Here is a 24,236-nt window from a genome sequence, read left to right as displayed (position 1 = left end):
GCATAATATATACGTCACTGTGTACGTTAACAGAAAACCACAATTCCAAGTCACACAGAGATTGTGTGCACTCGAGGTGGGTCTCTGGCGTTTCGTCAGCCCACGCGAGTTGTGTGGATGTAAAGGGAAAAGTTGAGACGGTGTCGGGTGGAGTTCCCGGGTAGCTCAGTTGGAAAGAGCGCTGGTACGTTCAACCAGAGGTCCCTGGATCTATACCCGGCCCCGGAACAATTTTTCCCTTGAAATTATTCAAATTGCTGTATTTGTTTCAATAAATATTTCCATGCAATTGTGCTTTTTTTCTATAAACGACCCCAGGGAAAATCACTTTCTGGACGGCCTCATAATTGCGGTCGAGTGGCCAAAATTTGTATAATCACTTCTTTTGACATTATTAACATGGTGGAAGAAAACCATTTAACTTTTTTTCTGTCCCCATCAGAACGTTTGCTTGTCAGTCTCCACTTTGGACACATATGAGTCTAGTTTTTAAACGGACTGCGCTCAACCAAATAAAACATTGGTACCAACCCAAACTCAGCTCATACAGCGGCGTTAAGATGGACTGGATAGTTCCGAGTCTCACTCGCTAGCCCGGTGAGTGGGTTCTACGTCCAGTTGTATTCCGAATCAGCTTACTTAATACCCTAAGGGTGAAACCTAACCATTTTCCCCCCCATTACTACATATGCTAGTGGATTATAGTGATTTTCTAGGTTGCAGGTTGAATTTTCCTTCTTAGCCCCAAATATTTTCCTAAGCACCTTATTCTCAAACAGCCTTAACCTATGTTCCTCTCTCAAAGTGAGAGTCCAAGTTTCACGATCATAAAAACCTGTTTTACTGAGGTAAAACAAATATTAGTGAATAGTATTTTTCGAGTTAATGAATGACCGATATTAGTGAACTGTAAAAGATTAAGAAAAGAGTAGATGGCAAGACTAATATCAAGGCATCAGAGTAACGAAGGTGTGAATAGTATGAATTATTGATGGTGCACATAAGTCATTACAGCGAATAGTGAACTGAATAACGAATCGGCTGTAGAAGTGAACTGGTATAAACAGTAAGGAATATGTGAAGTGGTAAATAAATAATGAATACCTAAAAATAAGGTAGGATAAGTATTAAATAGACAATGGACTGAGCAGCAAGAGAGAAGATATCTAGCAGTTTTATTAAAGTATACTGCAAGAATAGTAATATGCGTTAAAAGAGCGGTATGTTGAAGTTTCATGTTCGAGGAAAAGTTTCAAAAAAGCTGCACGTAGTTGAGCTTTTTTAATTTCCGAGAATTGAAAGAAAACATACCGCTCGTGTGTCGTACATTATTTTGTGCGAAGATCGTTTATTACATACCTGAAAGAGGAATTTCTAATTAGTTGCAATAAAATCTCCATATTGGTTTCTGTTCAATGACGGCAAATTTGCAAAATATATACCTATATATCAATCTTCAACATTGTTGCTTTAAAATGTTTTCTGTGTTTACTATACTCCAGCAGGCCCTGATATACGTCTGTCTTTTTTTTCTGTTTTTGCGAACTTAAAACAAACGGTAAGGTTATGTAATGAGTCTGGAATCTTGTTGATTTTTTCACGGCTTCCTTAATGTTACTTGCATGACGAATGCAGTAACTTTAGTGGAGTTGTAGAGTTTACTTAATTTTTGCAAATATTTAAAAACAATAATTAACAGTGCAATTTAGGTGAAATTGCAGTGGTAAGTTTCCAATTTATAATTATTACTATAGTGAACGTCTCTACAAATAATATGTTAAAAGCCTAAAGCAGTAAAATCAATATGTCACTTAAGCGGTAAGAAGAGGGAAATTGTTATGTGTGTTAGGTTGGGAATACTGAATGTGGAATTTTAGACTTTCCGCGGATTGGTTTTGTGCGGAAACCAAGCAAATACGCACGATCTCGCACAATAGTAATATACGTTACAAGAGCGGTATGTTGACGTTTTCATGTTCGAGGAAAAGATTGAAAAAAGCGAAACGTAGTTGAGCTTTTTTAATTTCCGAGAACATGAAAACAAACATACCGCTCGTGTATCGTACATTATTTTGTGCGAAGATCGTTTATTACATACCTGAAAGACGAATTTCTAATTAGTTGCAATGAAATCTCCATCTTGGTTTCTGTTTAATGACGCCAACTTCGGAACACCAAAATATCTTTCTTTCAACATTGTTGCTATGAAATGTTTTCTGTGTTTACTATACTCCAGCAGGCCGTGATATACGTCTGTCTTTTTTTCCTCCAGTCTTTAAATGCGAACTTAAAACAAACGGTAAGGTTATGTAATGATTTATTTTTCATTTTAATATTTTAACAATATTATTTATATAACATATTGCAGTAATAACATCGGCATCTGGAATCTTGTTGATTTTTTCACGGCTTCCTTAATGTTACTTGCATTACAAATGCAGTAACTTTTGTGGTGTTGTAGAGTTTACTTAATTTTTGCAAATATTTAAAAACAATAATTAACAGTGCAATTTAGGTGAAATTGCAGTGGTAAGTTTCCAATTTATAATTATTACTATGTTAAACGTCTGTAAAAATATTATGATAAAAGCCTAAAGCAGTAAAATGAATGTCGCGCTTAAGCGGTAAGAAGAGGGAAATTGTTATTCGTGTTACGTTGGGAATACTGAATGTGGTATTTCACACTTACCGCGTATTGGTTCTGTGCGGAAAACAAGCAAATACTGACGATCTCGCACAAATGTTATTTGTAATGATTGTTAATGGCGGTATATATGTGTAAAAATGTGAGGTCCACCATTGCATGTAAGAAATGCTGTGACGAAATATGTCATATTATAATACATTTATAGCCACAGTAAAGATTAAAAAAAGAAAACATGACAATACTAGTCTACAAAAATTAGTTTTTTTTATGTTGCAGATGGTTTACCCAAAAATACATTGCAAGTAATAGAGGCCGAGAACCTGTACCTTCGGGCCGCGAACGCCGCGAGTCCGCAATACTGTGACGTCATGTACCCCGAGGGCAAGACAGAGATGCTGATCTACAACTATGTCAAAGCTTCCAACAATTTCTGGGGAGCGAGCGGTAAGCCGAGTGTCGTACTTGTTACTCGATATTGTACGCCATAAGAATTCACGTCGAGATACCGGTACGTAATAGTTTGAAATTAGAGAAATGCTAAGGTTGTCTGAAAAGTTATTGGGCTCACCTTAAGATTCAGAATCTAAAGGTCCATTCACAATGAAAATTAAAAATAACGTAAGAGTTAACTTAAAATGTGAACGTTACCTTAAGGGGAAAGGATGGTATTTTTTGCTGAAAAATGAGTAAATTAAAAACAAAAATTCTTTAAAATACTCTGTGATATGTGTGGAATGCATAGCATAACATTTTGTGGGTATTTGTGCCCTTATCGGATGTTGAGTCGCCATTTTTGAACTTCCTGCGTTATGGATTTTTAGATCACACGCCCACTTTTATAGTTGTTTCCGGTAAATTAAATTTAAAAAAAATTACCTTTAAACTAACCTTTGATATGTGTGGAATGCATTGCATAACATTTCTATGGGTATTTGTGCCCTTATCTGATGTTGAGTCGCCATTTTTAAACTCCCTGCGTTATGGATTTTTAAATTACTCGCCCACTTTTATTGTTGTTTCCAGTAAATTAAATTTTCAAAAAAAAATTACCTTTAAAATACCCTTTGATATGTGTGGAATGCATTGCATAACATTTCTATGGGTATTTGTGCCCTTATCTGATGTTGAGTCGCATTTTTAAAATTCCTGAGTTATGGATTTTTAAATCACTCACCCACTTTTCTTGTTGTTTCCGGTAAATTAAATTAAAAAAAAATTTTTTCTTTAAAATACCCTTTGATATGTGTGGAATGCACTGCATTACATTTTTTTTGGGTATTTGTGTCCTTATAGGATGTTGAGACGTCATTTTCAAACTTCCTGCGCTATGGATTTTTAAATCACACGCCCGCTTTTATCGGTTTCGAGTAACTTCATTTTTTTTTTTCCTACATTGCCAGACAAAAGTGGATATAATTTCTGAACTATTAAAGATACATGCATGACATTTAGAACACACATTCTTTAGACTATTAGGAAACTTTTCTCTGTAACAGAATTTTGTTAATTGATTTCATTTTAAAAATACGTCCGTTTGTTTGCAAGAAAGGAAATTAGAAAATTGTTATTAAATTTTAATTGTTTATTTTACAAACGTAGGGACTAATATCAAAATTCTGTTACAGACAGTTTGTAGAACGTGCGGTTGCAAATACAGTGCAAAAACAGTTTGAATCTATCTTTAAAAACGGTTTAGATATATCGGTTTTAGTATAATCCTGCATTAAGTTTTTTTTTTTCAAAATTGGGCCCCCAAATAATTTTTTTTTTTATATTTTTATTTGGTTGAGTTACCACAGCTTTGAGCTCTCTACATACAAAAAATTAATATTTTACACCAAATAGGGAAAAAGTTAAAAAAAATACCATCCTCTCCCCTTAAAATCAAAAGGTCATACCATCATTCACGATGGGAATATAAACATAACCGCAAAAATATTTCGTAACTATGGAAACATAACAACGACGTCATTTCATCATATTTTGTTCTATACTTCAGCGCTCCACGATTGTGTACTGTTTCCAAATCAAGTAAGCATAAACATGAAAGTTTGTAGTTTGCAGACTTTCATGTTAACGTCTAACGGTAATGTCAGTGTTTATGTGAATCATTGTGAATGATCCCATTTGTTAATCTGACCGCAAACTTCTGTGTTTATGTTACGTTTGTGTTTAATTTTCATTATGGATGTGCCTTAAGTTGATGTTGGTAAGATATTTTGTAATTAGGAAAGACGACATGTAAGTCCTTCACAACGAATTTTACAGAAACTCCATGGAAACAAAACAAAACAGCAACATCTGTATTTTATGTAATTATAATTCTTGTATTTTAATGTTCATATCAGACGAATGTGGAGTGAAGGCTGAAGGGGTGTCCAAACTGCAGGAAGGAACGTGGAGGCTCGTTCAGTCCAATGACCATGTTTTCCAGTACGTTGAATTCGACGTCCAAATAATATGTAAGTAGCAGACTTACGTCTGTCATCCACGCTCAGATAGGGAGGAATGTCAGGTTTTTTTTCACAAAAAAAAAATAACTATGATATTGAAGAACGGGATCCATTTTTATGAAAGGTCTAGTCTAGTATTTTTTTTTTTATTTACCGGTATACTGACTGAACAAGTTCGCAAGTGACATGCACAATGACACAAACTTTTATACAAGGATTGGCGTTATTTTCAAAGAAAGAAACTTAAAATATAATGACAGACATCTAATTAGAGAAACTAACAATGTTTATACCTGTTGATTAACAATAGGAAGACTAATTTTACTGTATGATATCTGTTAGTCCGTATAGATAATTTATGTTTTCAATCAAACTAAAAGGAATCTCACAATTTCAGTATTAAAGTTGAAAATGAATGAGTAACTAATTAGTGCACGATTCTCAACTGTTGCTGGATGATGTAGGATACACTTACTTACTTACTGGCTTTTAAGGAACCCGGAGGTTCATTGCCGCCCTCACATAAGCCCGCCATTGGTCCCTATCCTGAGCAAGATTAATCCAGTCTCTACCATTATATCCCATCTCCCTCAAATCAATTTTAATATTATCTTCCCATCTACGTCTCGACCTCCCTAAAGGTCTTTTTCCCTCCGGCCTCCCAACTAACACTCTAAATGCATTTCTGGATTCACCCATACGTGCTGCATGCCCTGCCCATCTCAAACGTCTGGATTTAATGTTCCTAATTATGTCAGGTGAAGAATACAATGCGTGCAGTTCTGTGTTGTGTAACTTTCTCCATTCTCCTGTAACTTCATTCCACTTAGCCCCAAATATTTTCCTAAGCACATTATTCTCAAACACCCTTAACCTATGTTCCTCTCTCAAAGTGAGAGTCCAAGTTTCACAACCATACAGAACAACCGGTAATATAACTGTTTTATAAATTCTAACTTTCCGATTTTTTGACAGCAGACTGGTTGATAAAAGCTTCTCAACCGAATAATAACAGGCATTTCCCATATTTATTGTTTGTTTAATTTCCTCCCAAGTAGCATTTATATTTGTTACTGTTGCTCCCAGTTATTTGAATTTTTCCACCTCTTCAAAAGATAAATTTCCAATTTTTATATTTCCATTTCGTACAATATTCCCGTCACGAGACATAATCATATACTTCGTCTTTTCGGGATTTACTTCCAAACCTATCTCTTTACTTGCTTCCAGTAAAATTCTCGTGTTTTCCCTAATCGCTTGTGGATTTTCTCCTAACATATTCACGTCATCCGCATAGACAAGCAGCTGATGTAACCCGTTCAATTCCAAACCCTCTCTGTTATCCTGGACTTTCACATGCCTGAAACCAGATGTAGGATATATTACTCTTTAAATTAGTAAAGATCGAACATTAAAAAAAAATGTGAATGTCGTATCAGTTTCTAAGGTTTGAAGTTTCAACAAAAATGAGAAACTTTTCTTATTGGTCGATTCATCTGTAACTGTATGAGGTTTGCACAACTGCTCCTCCCTACCACTGTGATCCCAAGGAACGCAGCTCCATTCAAGAGTTACAGATGAAACGGCCAATAACAAAATTCCCCCATTTTTTTTAATCTTCAAACCTTGAAAACTGCTAGGACATTCACAAAGAAAATTTTTTACAAACATTTGATCTTTACTAATTTAAAGAGTGATATATCCTACATCATCCAACAAGAGTTCAGAATCGTACCCCAATTACTTACTCATTAATTTTCAACTTTAATACTGAAAATGTAAGGTTTCTTTTATTTTGATTGAAAAATTACAAATTCTCTACAAGCACTAACAGTGATCATATAAATACCGAAATTGCACTAAAAATTAGTCCTTGCTATAATTAATCAAGAGCTAAAAACATTGTTAGATTCTCTAATTATTTAAAGCCAGGGCAGCCATTTATAAGAAATTTTGTGTTCCTAAACTTTCTGGCAACATTGTATATTATGTATTAATGATAAAATGGTCAAATGGGATTACAATCTTCAATTGTTGTTCATACAAATTTAGGTAAGTCATCAATATATTTTATATTTACATAAGTAATAAGAATTAATCGACGTAATCAACATAATGATAATAATTACAATAATCAAACATAGCCATAATGATAATCATAAAAAAATAATTATAACTATCAGGATTACCTTATACCTCAAGCCAGAGAGGAAAAACACATCAACACTTATCACTTTGTGAGTATCCTAATTCATTCAGTAATTCAATAGATTAATTTTCATTTCATGCATTCATTATTTCAGAATGTAAAGCAATATCTGCATCAGACATTTTGTACATCAAGTTAGAGAATCTTTGCAAGACAAGGTATAAATATTCATCTATACCAACAAATCTGTCTTGTCCACACCTGTGGAGTAACGGTCAGCGCGTCTGGCCGCGAAACCAGGTGACCCGGGCTCGAATCCCGATCGGGGCAAGTTACCTGCTTGAGGTTTTTCCGGGATTTTCCCTCAACCCAATACGAGCAAATGCTGGGTAACTTTCGGTGCTGGACCCCGGACTCATTTCACCGGCATTATCACCTTCATTTCATTCAGACGCTAAATAACCTAGATGTTGATACAGCGTCGTAAAATAATCCAATAAAATAATAAAATCTGTCTTAAGTAAATTCGCTGTTACTTCCAAGCCATTTGAAAAAACACACCCTGTAGAAATCCTCTGTAAATTCAATCTACTTCAACTAAACTTGCAATCAGAAAAAAATGTCCGTTAGCTTTCTGTAGCATTTTACGTGCATTTAGCTTCTTAGTGGGGAGCGTACCAATGCAACCCGCAACATGTCATTGCCCCTTTGCAGCAATGGACCGAAGCAACCCGCAATATAGCATAAAGGATAATAAATAAAATAACTCCTAATAATGCAACATGTAGGTATGTATGTTTAGTGAGCATCCCGAAAACTGATTGACACCAATAAGGCATCATTCATGAAGCAACTAGACCAGACGTTAATGGAGTAGGGTGGCCAGTTCCTTTCCCCCCTCCATTGCATACATCGCCGATTAGGTATATATATTACACTAATCAGACTTCAGATGTATACAAACAATTATTGTTCTTCCACTGACACATCGTCAAGTGAGATGTACTGTATGATAATTAATAGACGTACATATCAGCCAGAACCTCAATCAGAGGTGTAGAAGGTTATACTGATACATACATTTTTCACTACTAAGATTTCAACATCCTCTGTACATTCTCTAATCACTACACATTTATTACACTCATCACTAAAACTTACTGAACTGGATCTGTAGCTCACCGCACTTTCACTACATAAACTCTATATAACTCACGGTACTTACATTACTACTAACTGAGCACTCACTGTAACTCACTTACTTCAACTATAAATCTCACGCACCTCTCGGACAGTTAAAACTTACTGAACTAGATCTGTAGCTCACCGCACTTTCACTATATAAACTCTATTTAACTCACGGTACTTACATTACTACTAACTGAGCACTCACTGTAACTCACTTACTTTAACTATAAATCTCACGCACCTCTCGGACAGTTAAAACTTACTGAACTGGGTCTGTAGCTCACCGCACTTTCACTACATAAACTCTATATAACTCACGGTACTTACATTACTACTAACTGAGCACTCACTGTCACTCACTTACTTTAACTATAAATCTCACGCACCTCTCGGACAGTTAAAACTTACTGAACTGGGTCTGTAGCTCACCGCACTTTCACTACATAAACTCTATATAACTCACAGTACTTACATTACTACTAACTGAGCACTCACTGTAACTCACTTACTTTAACTATAAATCTCACGCACCTCTCGGACAGTTAAAACTTACTGAACTAGATCTGTAGCTCACCGCACTTTCACTATATAAACTCTATATAACTCACGGTACTTACATTACTACTAACTGAGCACTCACTGTAACTCACTTACTTTAACTATAAATCTCACGCACCTCTCGGACAGTTAAAACTTACTGAACTAGATCTGTAGCTCACCGCACTTTCACTATATAAACTCTATATAACTCACGGTACTTACATTACTACTAACTGAGCACTCACTGTCACTCACTTACTTTAACTATAAATCTCACGCACCTCTCGGACAGTTAAAACTTACTGAACTAGATCTGTAGCTCACCGCACTTTCACTATATAAACTCTATATAACTCACGGTACTTACATTACTACTAACTGAGCACTCACTGTAACTCACTTACTTTAACTATAAATCTCACGCACCTCTCGGACAGTTAAAACTTACTGAACTAGATCTGTAGCTCACCGCACTTTCACTACATAAACTCTATATAACTCACGGTACTTACATTACTACTAACTGAGCACACTGTAACTCACTTACTTTAACTATAAATCTCACGCACCTCTCGGACAGTTAAAACTTACTGAACTGGGTCTGTAGCTCACCGCACTTTCACTACATAAACTCTATATAACTCACGGTACTTACATTACTACTAACTGAGCACTCACTGTAACTCACTTACTTTAACTATAAATCTCACGCACCTCTCGGACAGTTAAAACTTACTTAACTAGATCTGTAGCTCACCGCACTTTCACTACATAAACTCTATATAACTCATGGTACTTACATTACTACTAACTGAGCACTCACTGTAACTCACTTACTTCAACTATAAATCTCACGCACCTCTCAGACAGTTAAAACTTACTGAACTGGGTCTGTAGCTCACCGCACTTTCACTACATAAACTCTATATAACTCACGGTACTTACATTACTACTAACTGAGCACTCACTGTAACTCACTTACTTTAACTATAAATCTCACGCACCTCTCGGACAGTTAAAACTTACTGAACTAGATCTGTAGCTCACTGCACTTCCTTTCACTATAATTCTCTCAGGATGGATGGACCAGTCCTCCAGGGATGTGAGAGTCTTCCAGTATACAGAGTGTACTAACACGCGGTAATTTAAAGGCTCAAGTCACTGTTTTTCCCGCAGCCCTGACCGACATCGCCGTGGAGCCTCTCGCACCTCTGCTGTGGCTGGCCGATGGCGCGGGTACCCTGGGTCTGAGGCGCAGCAACATGAGGTACTGCGAGGTGAGGAGTCCGGGGGACGAGCTGGTGGCTACGTCGGCCGATTCCTGCGACTTCACGCGGTACCCAGTAACGGAGGCCGACGAGGGTGGCTGGAAGCTGATAGTCGGCATGACCGGCAAGGTGACGGAGGACGAGTTCCAGCAGGATGTCACGGTGACGAGAGGTGAGACATTATCAGGTGTGCCCGGCAGCAACACAACGCCGGGCGGAACAGCTTTTTATACATGTGTAAACGGTTAAATAAAGGGGTAAAGAAAAGGCGCCCCCAAAACGCAGCTGTCTATACAAATTATAAGAAGCAAACTTAAATTTCAAATACAGTAGAACTTGGTTATAACGACATCCAAGGGACCTTAAAAATTATGTTGTTATAAACGAGTGTCGTAGTAACCGAGATTCACATTATCAATCTAGTGAGGTGGAAAATGAAAAATAACAAAATTAATTAGACTTATTTTAGATTTATGTATTGATTTTTAAGCCTACAATGAACATAATAAAATACACGTAGGTCTACAATTATAAATAGAGTATTCTGCATTAAAACAGTTTGTTCAGTGCTCACCAAACTACTTTACTTAGAAGTGAAGTAATCAGTCATTTTACCCTGTTGTCTCCTACTCGCCCAATACACACTTTCTAGGGCTAAATTACGTTCTATGTTCATAGTTTCAGTTGCAATTTCACTGCTCCCTTCCCTAGCTTCATAGAACATGTTCATAATTCTAATGACTTCTAAAGCGTCACTCACTTCTTTTAGTGGCCATACTGAGTTAAAATGCGTGTACGTAGTGAAAACTTCCTGTCGAAACTGATCTAATACCGTATGAATTCGAGCAGGTTACAATGGGGTGGGGAATCCGCCTGTATTCCAGAGGTCTATGACAGAAGGAGACTGTAAATAATTTGTCAGGGTCAGATTTCAACAAAATATTTCTTAAAATACTTTGGTTCTTAGAAAATCTTATTCCAAACTGAGGTTGAAAATGACATATGCGAGGTAGACGCATGTGCGTTTGTTGTATTAAGCAAGGTAGGAAAGCATATGTCTTATGGGGAATTTGTTGGGACCACAGAATATTTGACGTTATAGGCGAGGTGTCGCACAAAACGAGGTCGCTATAACCAAGTTCTACTGTATAGTGTAAAGTGTTGCATAATACTAATACATACTGTGTGTTCATTTCAAAGTGTGTCATGGCTCGCTGTATGCCGTCATGTGGCTAGTCGATGAGCCTAGAGAATTCAATCTTCCTACACTTCCGCAGAGGTGTATTACCTATGTGCCAGAGAAGTTGCCTCGAAAGTACGGCGTTCATTCTAAATAGTACTTACCGATACGTACGGTAACGGCGGTAGTGGCAGGAATGTGAACTGTTTCGAAACATGTACTGAGGTGAATTTTTTTTTTCTTACTGTCGAGCTATCGAGAGAGGGTTAAGACGATTACTTACCTATTTGTTGACATTAATTTCGACGGTCAACATGGACACGGAGCATTTGATTTGTATTGTGGAATGTTGCCGTACGCAACCGATGATAACAAATACCCTGCGTACGACTTGCCCGCGCAAAACACAGTTCGAAAGAGGTTATGGTAGCACACTGACAGTACAGACCGCCATCTGTTGCTACGACGTTCAAGTTATACCGTACACGTTCTCAAGTTCAGATCGAACGCCTTGAATAATAGGCAACTTCTCTGACATAAAAGCTGAAACTCGCTTCAAATCGCTGACTCATCAACAGTGACGTCATGACACACTTTGAAATGAACACCCAGTAGTCACGTCCACATCGCCTTACTTATTTACTTACTTACTTACTGGCTTTTAAGAAATCCGGAGGTTCATTGCCGCCCTCACATAAGCCCGCCATTGGTCCCTATCCTGAGCAAGATCAATCCAGTCTCTATCATCATATCCCACCTCCCTCAAATCCATTTTAATATTATGTTCCCATCTACGTCTCGGCCTCCCCAAAGGTCTTATTCCCTCCGGCCTCCCAACTAACACTCTATATGCATTTCTGGATTCGCCCATACGTGCTACATGCCCTGCCCATCTCAAACGTCTGGATTTAATGTTCCTAATTATACAATGCGTGCAGTTCTGTGTTGTGTAACTTTCTCCATTCTCCTGTAACTTCATCTCTCTTAGCCCCAAATATTTTCCTGAACACCTCATTTTCAAACACCCTTAACCTATTTTCCTCTCTCAAAGTGAGAGTCCAAGTTTCACAACCATAAAGAACAACCGGTAATATAACTGTTTTAGAAAGTCTAACTTTCAAAATAGATTTCAATTATAGAGTAAAATGTTCCCTAATACTATGTAGATAGTTACGTTCACGCCTCCTTGTGAAGTGAACAACAGAATCGCAGCTGTCAATACAAGCTGTGAGACTCGAAAATAGATTTGAAATATAGGAAGGCTCACATTAAGGCATTTTGTAAAGTTAGTTCAAATTGTTCAAATAAAATAAATCCCAAAATTAAATAAACATTCGAGTTGTTTAAATCTAGATTTGATTCACTTCAAAATATTTCATTTCATTTAGACGTATTTTTTTTAGGGGAGAGTTGCAGAGTGTTAGTTTTGGTAATTTTCTTCATTGTTTAAATATGGTGTTAATAATCTGCGGTTTCTTAAGAGAACACTTATGTGAGTTTTAAATCTTCTACAATTTTCATCCGAAATTTATGAATTTTAAATTACATAAACATGCCTACATACAAAATTTTCAAGAAGATAAAATGTATAAATTACAAAAACTCACAAGGGAAGGGTTTTGGCTCGAACAGGAATTTTTGGTTAAAAATTTGTACAGAGACTTACCTCACAATGGTGATGTGAAGACCGTAAAAGCATTCATTTGTGTAACTCTCCGTCTGGTTGGTATTGGTCAATACATTCCTTTAAAAATGTACATGAGGATTCTCTATAAAATGCATGAAACAGCATGGAGCAGAGCAATAAGCACAACACGCAGAAGCAACACCTGAACAATCTTCTGAACCACACTCCAGTGCTGAAAAAACAATTACCACCTGAATTACATTTTTGAAGTCCAAGACTTGTTCAGGATTCACGTAACAAGCTGCCAGGAATTCTGAAGCATAGGGCGGTACACTGGAGCAGACAACTAGTTATGAATAACAGAGTGCATTTTCATTATAAACACTCGATTTCCCAAGTTAAGTTCTGGATTCTCAGCAAGAGTCCTTATGCAATCTGTTATCCTCCGAGCATAATATTGTCTAAGGAAATAGATATTCAGAGGCTGGATATATTTAGTTTTTTTAGGCGGCATGATCATACGAGGGATGAAGTTACAGGAGAATGGAGAAAGTTACACAACGCAGATCTGCACGCATTGTATTCTTCACCTGACATAATTAGGAACATTAAATCCAGACGCTTGAGATGGGCAGGGCATGTAGCACGTATGGGCGAATCCAGAAATGCATATAGAGTGTTAGTTGGGAGGCCGGCGGGAAAAAGACCTTTGGGAAGACCGAGACGTAGATGGGAAGATAATATTAAAATGGATTTGAGGGAGGTGGGATATGATGGTAGAGACTGGATTAATCTTGCTCAGGATAGGGATCAATGGCGGGCTTATGTGAGGGCGGCAATGAACCTCCGGGTTCCTTAAAAGCCAATAAGTAAGTAAGTAAGTAAGTAAGTAAGTAAGTAAGTAAGTAAGTGAGTAAGTAAGTAAGGCATGATCATACATTCCATGTCCTAGTCTTGGAATGATTCATTTATTAAAGTCGTGTCCTTGTGCGCATTCAATGACTCACACAACAGTGTACATTTTAGATTAGCTGCAATATTTTCGGATAGAACGTTGGAGAGAAATGTTTTTAAATGGGCTTCAGACATTTTACCACTCGCACTAGCTTCTAGGCTAGGCTAGGCTTACGGGTAAGGTGTCCCATCCCCTTAACTTGTGCAGTGCTCTCCCCACCCCTCAACTTGTACAGTGCTCTATCAGACAAACCACATATTACACAAACGAATGCTTTTGTGAGCTTTACAGAGATGTAAAGGTGGGCCTGTATACACATTTTGGATACGAAATTTCTGTTCGAGCCGAAACCCTTGCCTTGTCCCTTCTCCTTCACATATTGCATTTCTCCACGCCTGTCTATCATGCGTCTCGTTTTCAAAATTTATCCATCCATCATAACCTAGACACACGATCACAACACTCCTCAATATTATCCATTCCCTCCCACCGAACATCCTCATATTCATCTTCTTTTACTGTCCCCGATTAAAATACACGGCACCGAAATTCCGTTCAGTGAATAAGTAAAGAATCTAGGTATTTATATGGATAAAAGTTTAAATTGGAACATTCAAGTTGCAGAAACCTGCAAAAAAGTATTCTCATTAATCCACTCGTTTAGACGATTGAAGAATTTTCTACCCTTTTTCATGAAAAAAAAAATGTTAGTGCAAACAGTCGTGATGCCCCACTTCGATCACTGTGATATTCTGTTTACTGACCTAAGCGTTACTTCGGCGCAGAGACTACAACGTGTTCATAATATGTGCGTCCGTTTCGTCTGCAATATTCGCCGGGCTGATCACGTAACACCATCCCTCGAAATGATGTCCTGGCTCCGTCTAGAAGATCGTAGGAAAATCCACTGTTTTTCCCTTCTCTTTCACATATTGCATTTCTCCACTCCTGTCTATCTTGCGTCTCGTTTTCAAAATTTATCCACCCATCATAACCTAGACACACGATCACAACACTCCTCAATATTATCCATTCCCTCCCACCGAACATCCTCATATTCATCTTCTTTCACTGTGGCTGTTCCTCGGCTTTGGAATTCCCTACCGAGTAATGTCAGGGACTGTCAGACATCAAACCAATTTAAGAATAGGCTAACGAAATATTTTTCTAACAATAATAGCTGTTTCAGGTTTCTCAATGTTTAATGGTTATATATATATCACAGATAAATATCTAAATTATCTCATTATTATTATTACTATTATTATTATTACTACTATTATTATTACTACTATTATTATTATTACTATTATTATTATTATTATCATTATTATTATAACTATTTCTTACCAATGTTTATTATTGTCACACTAACATTAGTTATCCAATTTTCATTATTTACTTTCATGTTGTTTTATGGTCTAGATATTAATGTAATAACTATGTAAGCAATTGTATTTAATTAGAATTAGAGTCTGGCTGGGCGGAAGAGAAGGCCTACTGGCCTTAGCTCTGCCAGATTAAATAAATAAATTATTATTATTATTGTCAGTACCGTATCACCTTAAAAAATGACGAAAATATGAGCTCAAGGACTTGGCATTCGCCTTATAACTGGGAAAATCTCTGAATTAAGCCCAAACAAGTAATCGGCCCAGAGTTTTGAGCCGAGCTCCTTGTCTCGTTTTGGTTTCAACCAGACGTCAAAAGAAGGAAAGCGGCGTACAAAACGTGGATGACTGTGTTGCAGAGGCTCTGTCGGTCAGCGTGACGGACTCGACGCGGTTCACGGGCGGCCTGGACCTGCTGTGCAGCCTGACGCCCAGCGCCGCCGTGCAGGACTGCCGCTTCACGCGCCCCGACGGCGAGGTCATCCTGCCTGACGAAGGCATAGGCAACGCGCACTACACCTACTTCGGAAGCGGCCTCGCCAACGGAGACTGCGGGCTGAGCATACAGCAGGTGCAGCAGGTGGACCGGGGCTGGTGGAACTGCTCGCTGCTGCATGGCGCGGTGCAGAGCTTCAGCCTGCTCAACGTGTCCGCCACAGACGGTAGGTAAACATTTCAACTTCTGTTAGAAATTTATTTTTTCAGTCGTTGGCTTTACTACTTTATATATTTTGTTAGGTGTTAACCTTTACATAATAAATTGTGTGATGTATGAACGTTTTCGTTGAGCATGTCAGCATCATCAGATACAAACTGTCATTTCACTTTCTCTCCTCTATCGAATTATGCACACTTCATCCCCCTATTATTTATTCGCTCGTTTTCATACTCTCTCTCGCTATCATAATATTAATACTCGATCACAACGCGATAACACGCTAGAAATTCCACTTCACACATCATCTCTGTATTCCTCATCTTTCACTGTTGCTACCTCTCATCACTGGAACTCTCTGCCGCCTGAAGTCAAGGGCTGCCGAACATTGAATTCTTTCAAATCCAAGTTAGAAAATTATCTTATGACGAGTTGCCAAACTAACTTACTATTATGACAAGTGTTGTATTGCATGTTTCCACGTATTCACATTTTTTTATGTTCTAGTGATATTTAACTTATTTTATATTTTTGTTTTCATATTTTCCGATAATGGTATATCTATAATGCGATAAGTTGAGCTATATATAATCATAATTTTCCTTACTGTGTATACTTAAAAATATCGTATTCATTGTATGCTTTGTACTGCACTATTTTATTACTACTATTAGTATTATTATTACTATTAGGCCTGTTATTATTATTTTATTATTATTATTATCATTACTATTATTATTATTATTATTATTATTATTATCAATAATTGTCTTATTTTTTTATACTTTGTAGGCCTCATTTATTTTGACCTGCTGTTCACATTTTATTATGCTTTTTTCTTTCCTTCTCTATGTTATATATTATGTCTGATTTCTTCTTACTTGTTATTTACATTTGATTATTATTATCTTATTCAGTTTTGTGTGTACTTTGTAAATTTGTAGTGTTTTTGTAACGCAGTTTTTACTCCTGGTTGAGTGTTAGAGAAGGCCGTATGGCCTTAACTCTGCCAGGTTAAATATATCATCATTATTATTATTATTATTATTATTATTATTATTATTTTACAATATCAATACTCTCAGTATTATCTACACAATCTACACATACAATACATGTTTACTATCATATGGGGATAAACCCTATTAAAATTATATGAATTAGTTTTATAATGTTCAATTGTGGATACCCCAACTGTCAACAATTAAAATATACTTATATTATCATGGATATTTTTTTTGCAAGTCATCACATGTGAACAATATTATGAGCGATGTAATGATAGGAGACTAAAAGTGAGATTAAAATATAAAAATGAGCTAACTCTATTCAATGCTTTCCTATGCATGTGAGGATTTGCAAATTACAATGTTTGTTACAAGGTATTCACTTTTCCATATCATGATGTAAGATTCTAGCCTGTTATAACTGCCTATATTTTGCAGATCTTGGTGTTATTATTTATGCCAATATGTTGGGTTTAAATTGTTTATAGTTAATTAGATGATCGGCGTATGTTCTGTTGTTGTTCATGTTACGCTGAAAATAATCAAAGTCGTAGGTAGTTAATCTAATTTTGAAACTGATGGATTTAATTTTAGTATTTGTAATGTATTAAATGAAACTTACGGATGATTATTCAATCCAGTAGTGATGTTGTAGAAGTTTATTTAACATGGCGTGAATCGAATGTCTGAGATCGCTGAAAGAAATTAAGTGTTCAAAATTAATATTAGCTTAGTTAAAACAAATGGTGCAATTTGTTATATAAATTTGACTGAAAGTCCGGTTTCAATTGATGTTGGAAAAATGGGATGGCTACGAAATAAACATATTCATGGACTTTTCTGAAAATTACGCAAAATGAATTGCAAAATACTTCAACTTCTGTTTTTGTAGATAATATTCATACATTCAGTGTTCTGCACAAGGGAAGGTCTTTTACTGTAAACCCAGCATTCTCCAGTCTTTCCTGTTTTCTGCCTTCCTCGCTGTCTCCTCATATTCATAAGCGAGACTTTGGATGAAGACTTTCCAAAGTCGACTTTCGTAGTAAAGTTCAACTTTGTTAAAAGTCCTATTCATAGACAATACTTCAAAGACTTTGACTTTGGCTTTGGTAAGTCGAGATTTGACAATCTTGGTCTAATGTTGGCAATCACAATCACTGCCTTCTAAACGAATTAAATTAACAGATAGTTGAAATAGAGTAGGCATTGCCACAATCAAAGCCATCTTTTGAGTCTCAAATCAATGAAACAATTGAACATCGGTATAAGTTAAGCAATTGTTAACCGTTACTGCAGCTTTACATAACAATAATATTATTCTAGGGCTTATTGTGAAACTAACGTAAGTACAAAAATTGACATTTTTACATCTTTAAACCAATCGATAATAATTTGTTCTTCTACCTGGCCATAAAAAATCGTAACTCAGTTCGAACGGTCTTGTATATAACACAATTCATAACTACAAAACATGATGGTAGGCCTATAGTTTATCTGAAATAGTATTGGCTGTTAAGAATTTTGTTGTGAATAAAACATCTATTGCAGTTACGTTAGTTACACAGAAAGCCGTGAAATTATTTCATTGTAAAATAGTTTTGTTGTGAAGATATGGAAGGTAAGGTTCCACCAATGACAGACTATGAAAGAGATATATTATCCTGCTGACAGTTGGGTTATTCCCTGCATGTCTGCAGAAACTACTTAAAATTATCTGAAATTAATATGTAGAAAACATTATTATGACGACCGCAAAGATTATAAATTAACTGAATTTCCAAAGTATAACCTATCCTCTATATAATTAAAGAGTAAGAATCAATATTAAGCTATTAATCCTTACCTATAGTGTAAAATCGCGATGAAATAAGTTGTATTATTTATTGGTGGAACAGATAATCCTCTTTGATTGTTCATCAATGGGAGTTGAAACATGAGGATATTTAATACTGTTTATCAAATCTGTATCTTGATTTGAATTTATAATCTATAATAATACGCTAAGGAACATGAGCAGTTTTAATAATCTCCTAGATGTCCTCAATATTCTCGGAAAATTCAACAATTTTCCAAATATCAGTCATTTTCCTTTTGTCCACGAAAGAAAGTCAAAGTCAAAGTCTAGATTTTCGGCGACTTCGAAGTAAAGTCACGATTAAAGTTTACTTTCCTCAAAGTGTCGACTGGGAATAGGAAAATGGTGACTTTGTACTTTCCAAAGTCAAATTTGGTCCAAAGTCTCGTCTATGAATACGACCCTAAGTCGTCTATCATCTGATATCTTCTTCTGCCCCGAACTTTTCTCCCGTTCACCATTCCTTACAGTGTATCCTTCAGTAGGCAGTTTCTTCTCAGCCAATTCCTTTTCCTCTTCCTGATCAGTTTCAGCATCATTCTTCCTTCACCCACTCTTTCCAACACAGCTTCATTTCTTATTCTGTCTGTCCATTTCACACGTTCCATCCTTCTCCATATCCACATTTCAAATGTTTCTATTCGCATTTCTTCACTTCGTCGTAATGTCCATGCTTCTGTCCCACATAATGCTACACTCTACACAAAGCACTTCATTAGTCTCTTCCTTAGTTATTTCTCCAGAGGTGCGCAGAAGATGCTTCTTTTTTCTATTAAAAGCTTTCTTTGCCATCGCTATCCTCCTTTTGACTTCCTGGCTGCAGCTCATGTTACTGCTTATAGTACACCCCAAGAGTTTGAAGCTGTTCACTTGCTGATAAATATTATGATAAAAATTAATGATAAATAAAATAAATAAATAAATAAATAAATAAAATAAGTAAATAAATAAATACATAAATCAATGAATAAGTGAGTGAATGAATGAAAGAATAATTAATGTATGAATTAATGAATAAATAAATAAATACATAAATTAATGACTGAGTGAGTAAATGAATGAATAAAAAATAAATAAAGATAATAATAAATAAATAATTAAATCAATTAGTGAGTGACAGTGAGAGATTGGACGAATAGATAAATAAATGAATAAATAAATAAATAAGTAAATAAATAAATAAGTAAGTAAATAAATAAATAAATAAGTAAATAAATAAATAAGTAACTAGATAAATAAGTAATAAATAAGTAAGTAATAAATACACATCGGATTTTTAGGCACTAAAAATTGCAGTTTTAGGCGCCTAAAATAAGCTCAAAATTTGTAAAATTAGGCTCTATTTTAATGAAAATAGGCATTTTAGGCACATCAAGGTGTCATACTTATTTCCTTCACTGAAATTTTTAGTTATACACTAAAATACGCACAAAAAAGTATGTTTAAACATTAAAAAAGAATACTTTATTATATTTATAAACAGAGCTGCACAAATTTAATATATTGAAACTAATGAAATAATGATTATTGATATCAAGATTACTCATTTTAAGTTATTGAAATTCAGTTCCATGCTCAGACTTTATTATAATTATCTGCACAGTACACCACCAGAATTTTTTTTAAATTCTCCACAGTTAACCTTTGCCTTTTGTCACTGAGAATCATTTTGAAAGCAGAAAAACTTCTTTCAACCGAAACTGATGTGAGAGGCGCAAATTTTAAATTAGGTACAATAGAAACATCAATACTTACTGGAACATTTACACTTTCCCCCGATATCACTCTTGATACTTTTTCCAACAATGAAAATCCTACATTCTTATTTAATACGTTGTCCCACTTATTTTTAACTTTTTTCCCAGTTTCGCCCAAAGCAGAATGTATGTTCACTTGAGCTTCCTTTACTATTGCTATTTGGCTATAAAGAGATTGTTTTTCACGTTCTAATTGTATGAAAGAAAAGTTTGATGTTATGTAGGCAATATCGTTTTTCACTCGTGAGTCATTCAGACAATCTTTCACTGCTTTCACACACGCTGCACTATCAGCTTCAGGTAATTTATCAATAACTGTGACCACTTCTTTAAAATACTTAGAATAATACACCACTGACTGAATCCAGGTTCTCCATCGTGTAACAACCGGCTGAGGTGGGAGTGGGATATCTGGAAAGTTCTCTCTGAATATTGAAATCCTGGATGGGGCTTTACAAAAACATTTTTTGTGTTAGAAATAAATGAATTGACAAGAGGAAATTCATTCCGGATTGTTTCAGAAACCCTGTGAAGGCCATGTGCTAGACAGGTTACATGCGTGAGGTTAGGATAAAATGTTTTAAGAAGTGGAGCTGCAGCAACCATGTATGAGGCAGCATTAGTACAAAACAACAGAACTTTAGAATCGTCTATATTACCTGAGTATAAAGACTGTAGGCTTTTATTTACAAAATAAGCAATGGCTTGGCTATTCACTTTCGAAAGTTCCTTAACACATACGAGGTGTGGAATCGAAGGTCCATCAGGACTAAGCTTTCTTACTACCATATTTGCTATATACCTATTCATAGGATCTGAGGTTTCATCCACAGAGACCCATATGTAAGAATCACCTATATCCTCCCGAATGGAAGCTAAAGTTTCATTGTATATTCTGTCTAAGTAATTTTTTCTTAGGGTCGACTCAGATGGGATATTTTGTTTGCAGTATTTTTGTAAAAACTCTCTTAAAACCGGATTTTCAATTGCATTCCAGGGAATGCAACAAACGCTCTGGTTAAATCAGCATAGAAATTGCTGCTGAGATTGGATGAAGTAGGCTGTGTTAGTAAAGTTTGTTGCAGTTGATTTTTCTGCTGAGCTTTAGCCTTATGAGCCGCTCCTTGCACATGCTGCTTTAGGTGGCACTTCTTTTCTTGCGAAATCTAAAAATGTAAAGTAAACTGAATTAAAATAAAATCCTAATTGTTGTATTGCCGTATTTCTATCACAAAGTTAGTGGGTTCGAACAATCAAAATTTTAATGACCTGCAAATACTTTAACTATCAGAATTTAAAAGGTTAAAGTGTAGTGGTCTTAAAAAGAATTATACATCAGGATAGCTCAGTCAATGTATAAATATTATAGGCATACTCATTAAAATTAATAGAATTTATATATTTCAACTATTGTTACATACCTGTTTGCTACAAATCTTGCAGAATATTATTTTTCCATCATAAGTGAATTCTGAATATTCTGTTAGCCATTGCCGGATCAATGTAGATTTTGCACTTATATTTTTCGGCATTATCGCGTTAAACTTCACAGGAAAACGTCCTACCGCTCAAAACGTCTCAACACAAATAAGGTGAGGGAAAGATCAACTGTTAACGAGCATTCAAATGAACCGTTGTTATTGAGATTCAATTGGACAAAAATACAAAGTTCCACTTATTGTTGCATTTCCTGGTAGTGTTAACACTAGGAGGGCCATTCTTTTAAATATTTTGTAACGGTTTACCCTACTAATTCGCAGTTTTACGACTTTTCATAAATATTTCAAAAACACTCTTTCTCCAAAAATTGTGATTTTATGACACTCTGAAGGGCAGTACAGCTAATCGGTTTCAGACCGAAAACAGTCATTTTTATAGTATAGTATATCTCTGAATCGGTAGCAGCACATGTTGTGATTGTTGCCTGCTTCAAAACTAAGGTTGGTTCTTTGTCGGCATTTATGCCTCCAAACATGTTAAATTCGGTGAAATCTATTGCGAGTGTCGTGAGATTCAAAACATTTTGTTTCCTTTATCAATGGTTTCATGGCCGGTGTGAAGCAAACTTTCCACTTTTTAAATGCCTTAAATTTCACAGTGAATGCATGTATAAATTATAAAAAGTAAGAGTAAAATGCGAAACTTTACAGTGAGTTAGGCATTTTTAGGCGAATATTAACAAATTAGGCTCTAATAACCGTTTTAGGGCATTTTAGGGCACTATAAAACTCTTTGAATACCTTTCAATTTCCATGAAACACAAATATTAATAATTATTTTTACTTTTCTCCTAAAGAAACAAAATAGGCATTTGCCCTAGAATCCGATGTCTGGTAATAAATAAGTAACTAAATAAATAAGTAAATAAATGAATAAATGTATAAGTAAATAAATAAATAAGTAAATAAATGAATAAGTAAATAAATAAATAAGTAAATAAATAAATGATTAAATAAATAAGTAAATAACTAAATAAATAAGTAACTAAATAAATACGTAAGTAATAAATAAGTAATTAATATATAAGTAACTAAATAAATAAGTAAATGAATAAATGAATAAATAAGTAAATAAGTAACTAAATAAATACGTACGTAAGAAATAAGTAAGTAATATATAAGTAACTAAATAAATAAGTAAATCAATGAATAAATGAATAAATAAATGAATAAATAAATAAATAAGTAACTAAATAAATACGTACGTAAGAAATAAGTAATATATAAGTAACTAAATAAATAATTAAATAAATAAATGAATGAATAAATAAATAAATAATAAATAAATAAATAAATAAATAAATAAATAAATAAATAAATAAAGGTATGATCCTCTACCTTGTGTACTGAATATTTTTTTAAATTTATGTGAAGGCTGTGACAGATTTGTGACGATTGTGTCTTTGCAATATATAGTATGAATCATATACTATATCTATATCTGCAATATACTATATCTGCATGTGATTGATGTTACAAGATTTGTGAACTTACTTCACACCTTGTTAACAAAAAGTGTTAAAACTCTGGTTTCTGCCTCAAGCAAAAAGAGATGCATTCTCATAGTGTTCATGTGAAAGCTTTGTAATTATCATGGCATCCAATTAGTTCACACAAGAAAATCGGTAAATATTTTATAATTATTTCTTTCACGTCACGGATGTTACAGAGGAGTTAATGTCTTCATTTTCCCAGTTTCGAAACAACTGTGACATTTCTAAGTCAAGATATTCACTTGAATTGTAAGATTAATTGTTATTAACCCAAAGTACTAGAAATAAAAACAGAGTAAAAACTTTCTCGATCCTGGAGCTCTGGAATTAACAGTGGAGAGCCTCAATTTTTTTTCAACAATAGGTCCTTGAAAAACACAGATTAACAGCTGATCTATCTATGAGTAAGTGTTGCAAACTTCATGGAAACAAAACAATACCCAGCCAAGACCACTTGGATTCAATGCCCTTGTAAAATATTTTCATTTTGAAAATAAAACATTAGAATATTTAATTTTAGAGCCTTATCTGTCTATGTCTTAGACTAATAATAAACAAATATTTCTGAA

At 35.2% G+C, this 24,236-nt stretch overlaps 1 protein-coding gene across 1 annotated transcript in view; it reads left to right on the top strand.

Moving 5' to 3' along the window:
• LOC138714683 (uncharacterized) overlaps positions 1-24,236 on the top strand; it is a 68,455-nt gene that overhangs the window by 19,845 nt on the left and 24,374 nt on the right. Inside the window, exons 3-6 of the mRNA XM_069846745.1 lie at positions 2,924-3,091; positions 4,996-5,109; positions 10,154-10,417; positions 15,758-16,060. Coding sequence (XP_069702846.1) covers positions 2,924-3,091; positions 4,996-5,109; positions 10,154-10,417; positions 15,758-16,060 — 849 coding nt within the window. The remainder of the gene's footprint in view (positions 1-2,923; positions 3,092-4,995; positions 5,110-10,153; positions 10,418-15,757; positions 16,061-24,236) is intronic.

Source organism: Periplaneta americana, chromosome 15 (assembly GCF_040183065.1).
Source record: "Periplaneta americana isolate PAMFEO1 chromosome 15, P.americana_PAMFEO1_priV1, whole genome shotgun sequence".
Taxonomy (NCBI): Eukaryota; Metazoa; Arthropoda; class Insecta; order Blattodea; family Blattidae; genus Periplaneta; species Periplaneta americana.
The sequence above is the reverse complement of the archived record's forward strand: the minus strand, read 5'-3'. Positions and strand labels throughout refer to the sequence as shown.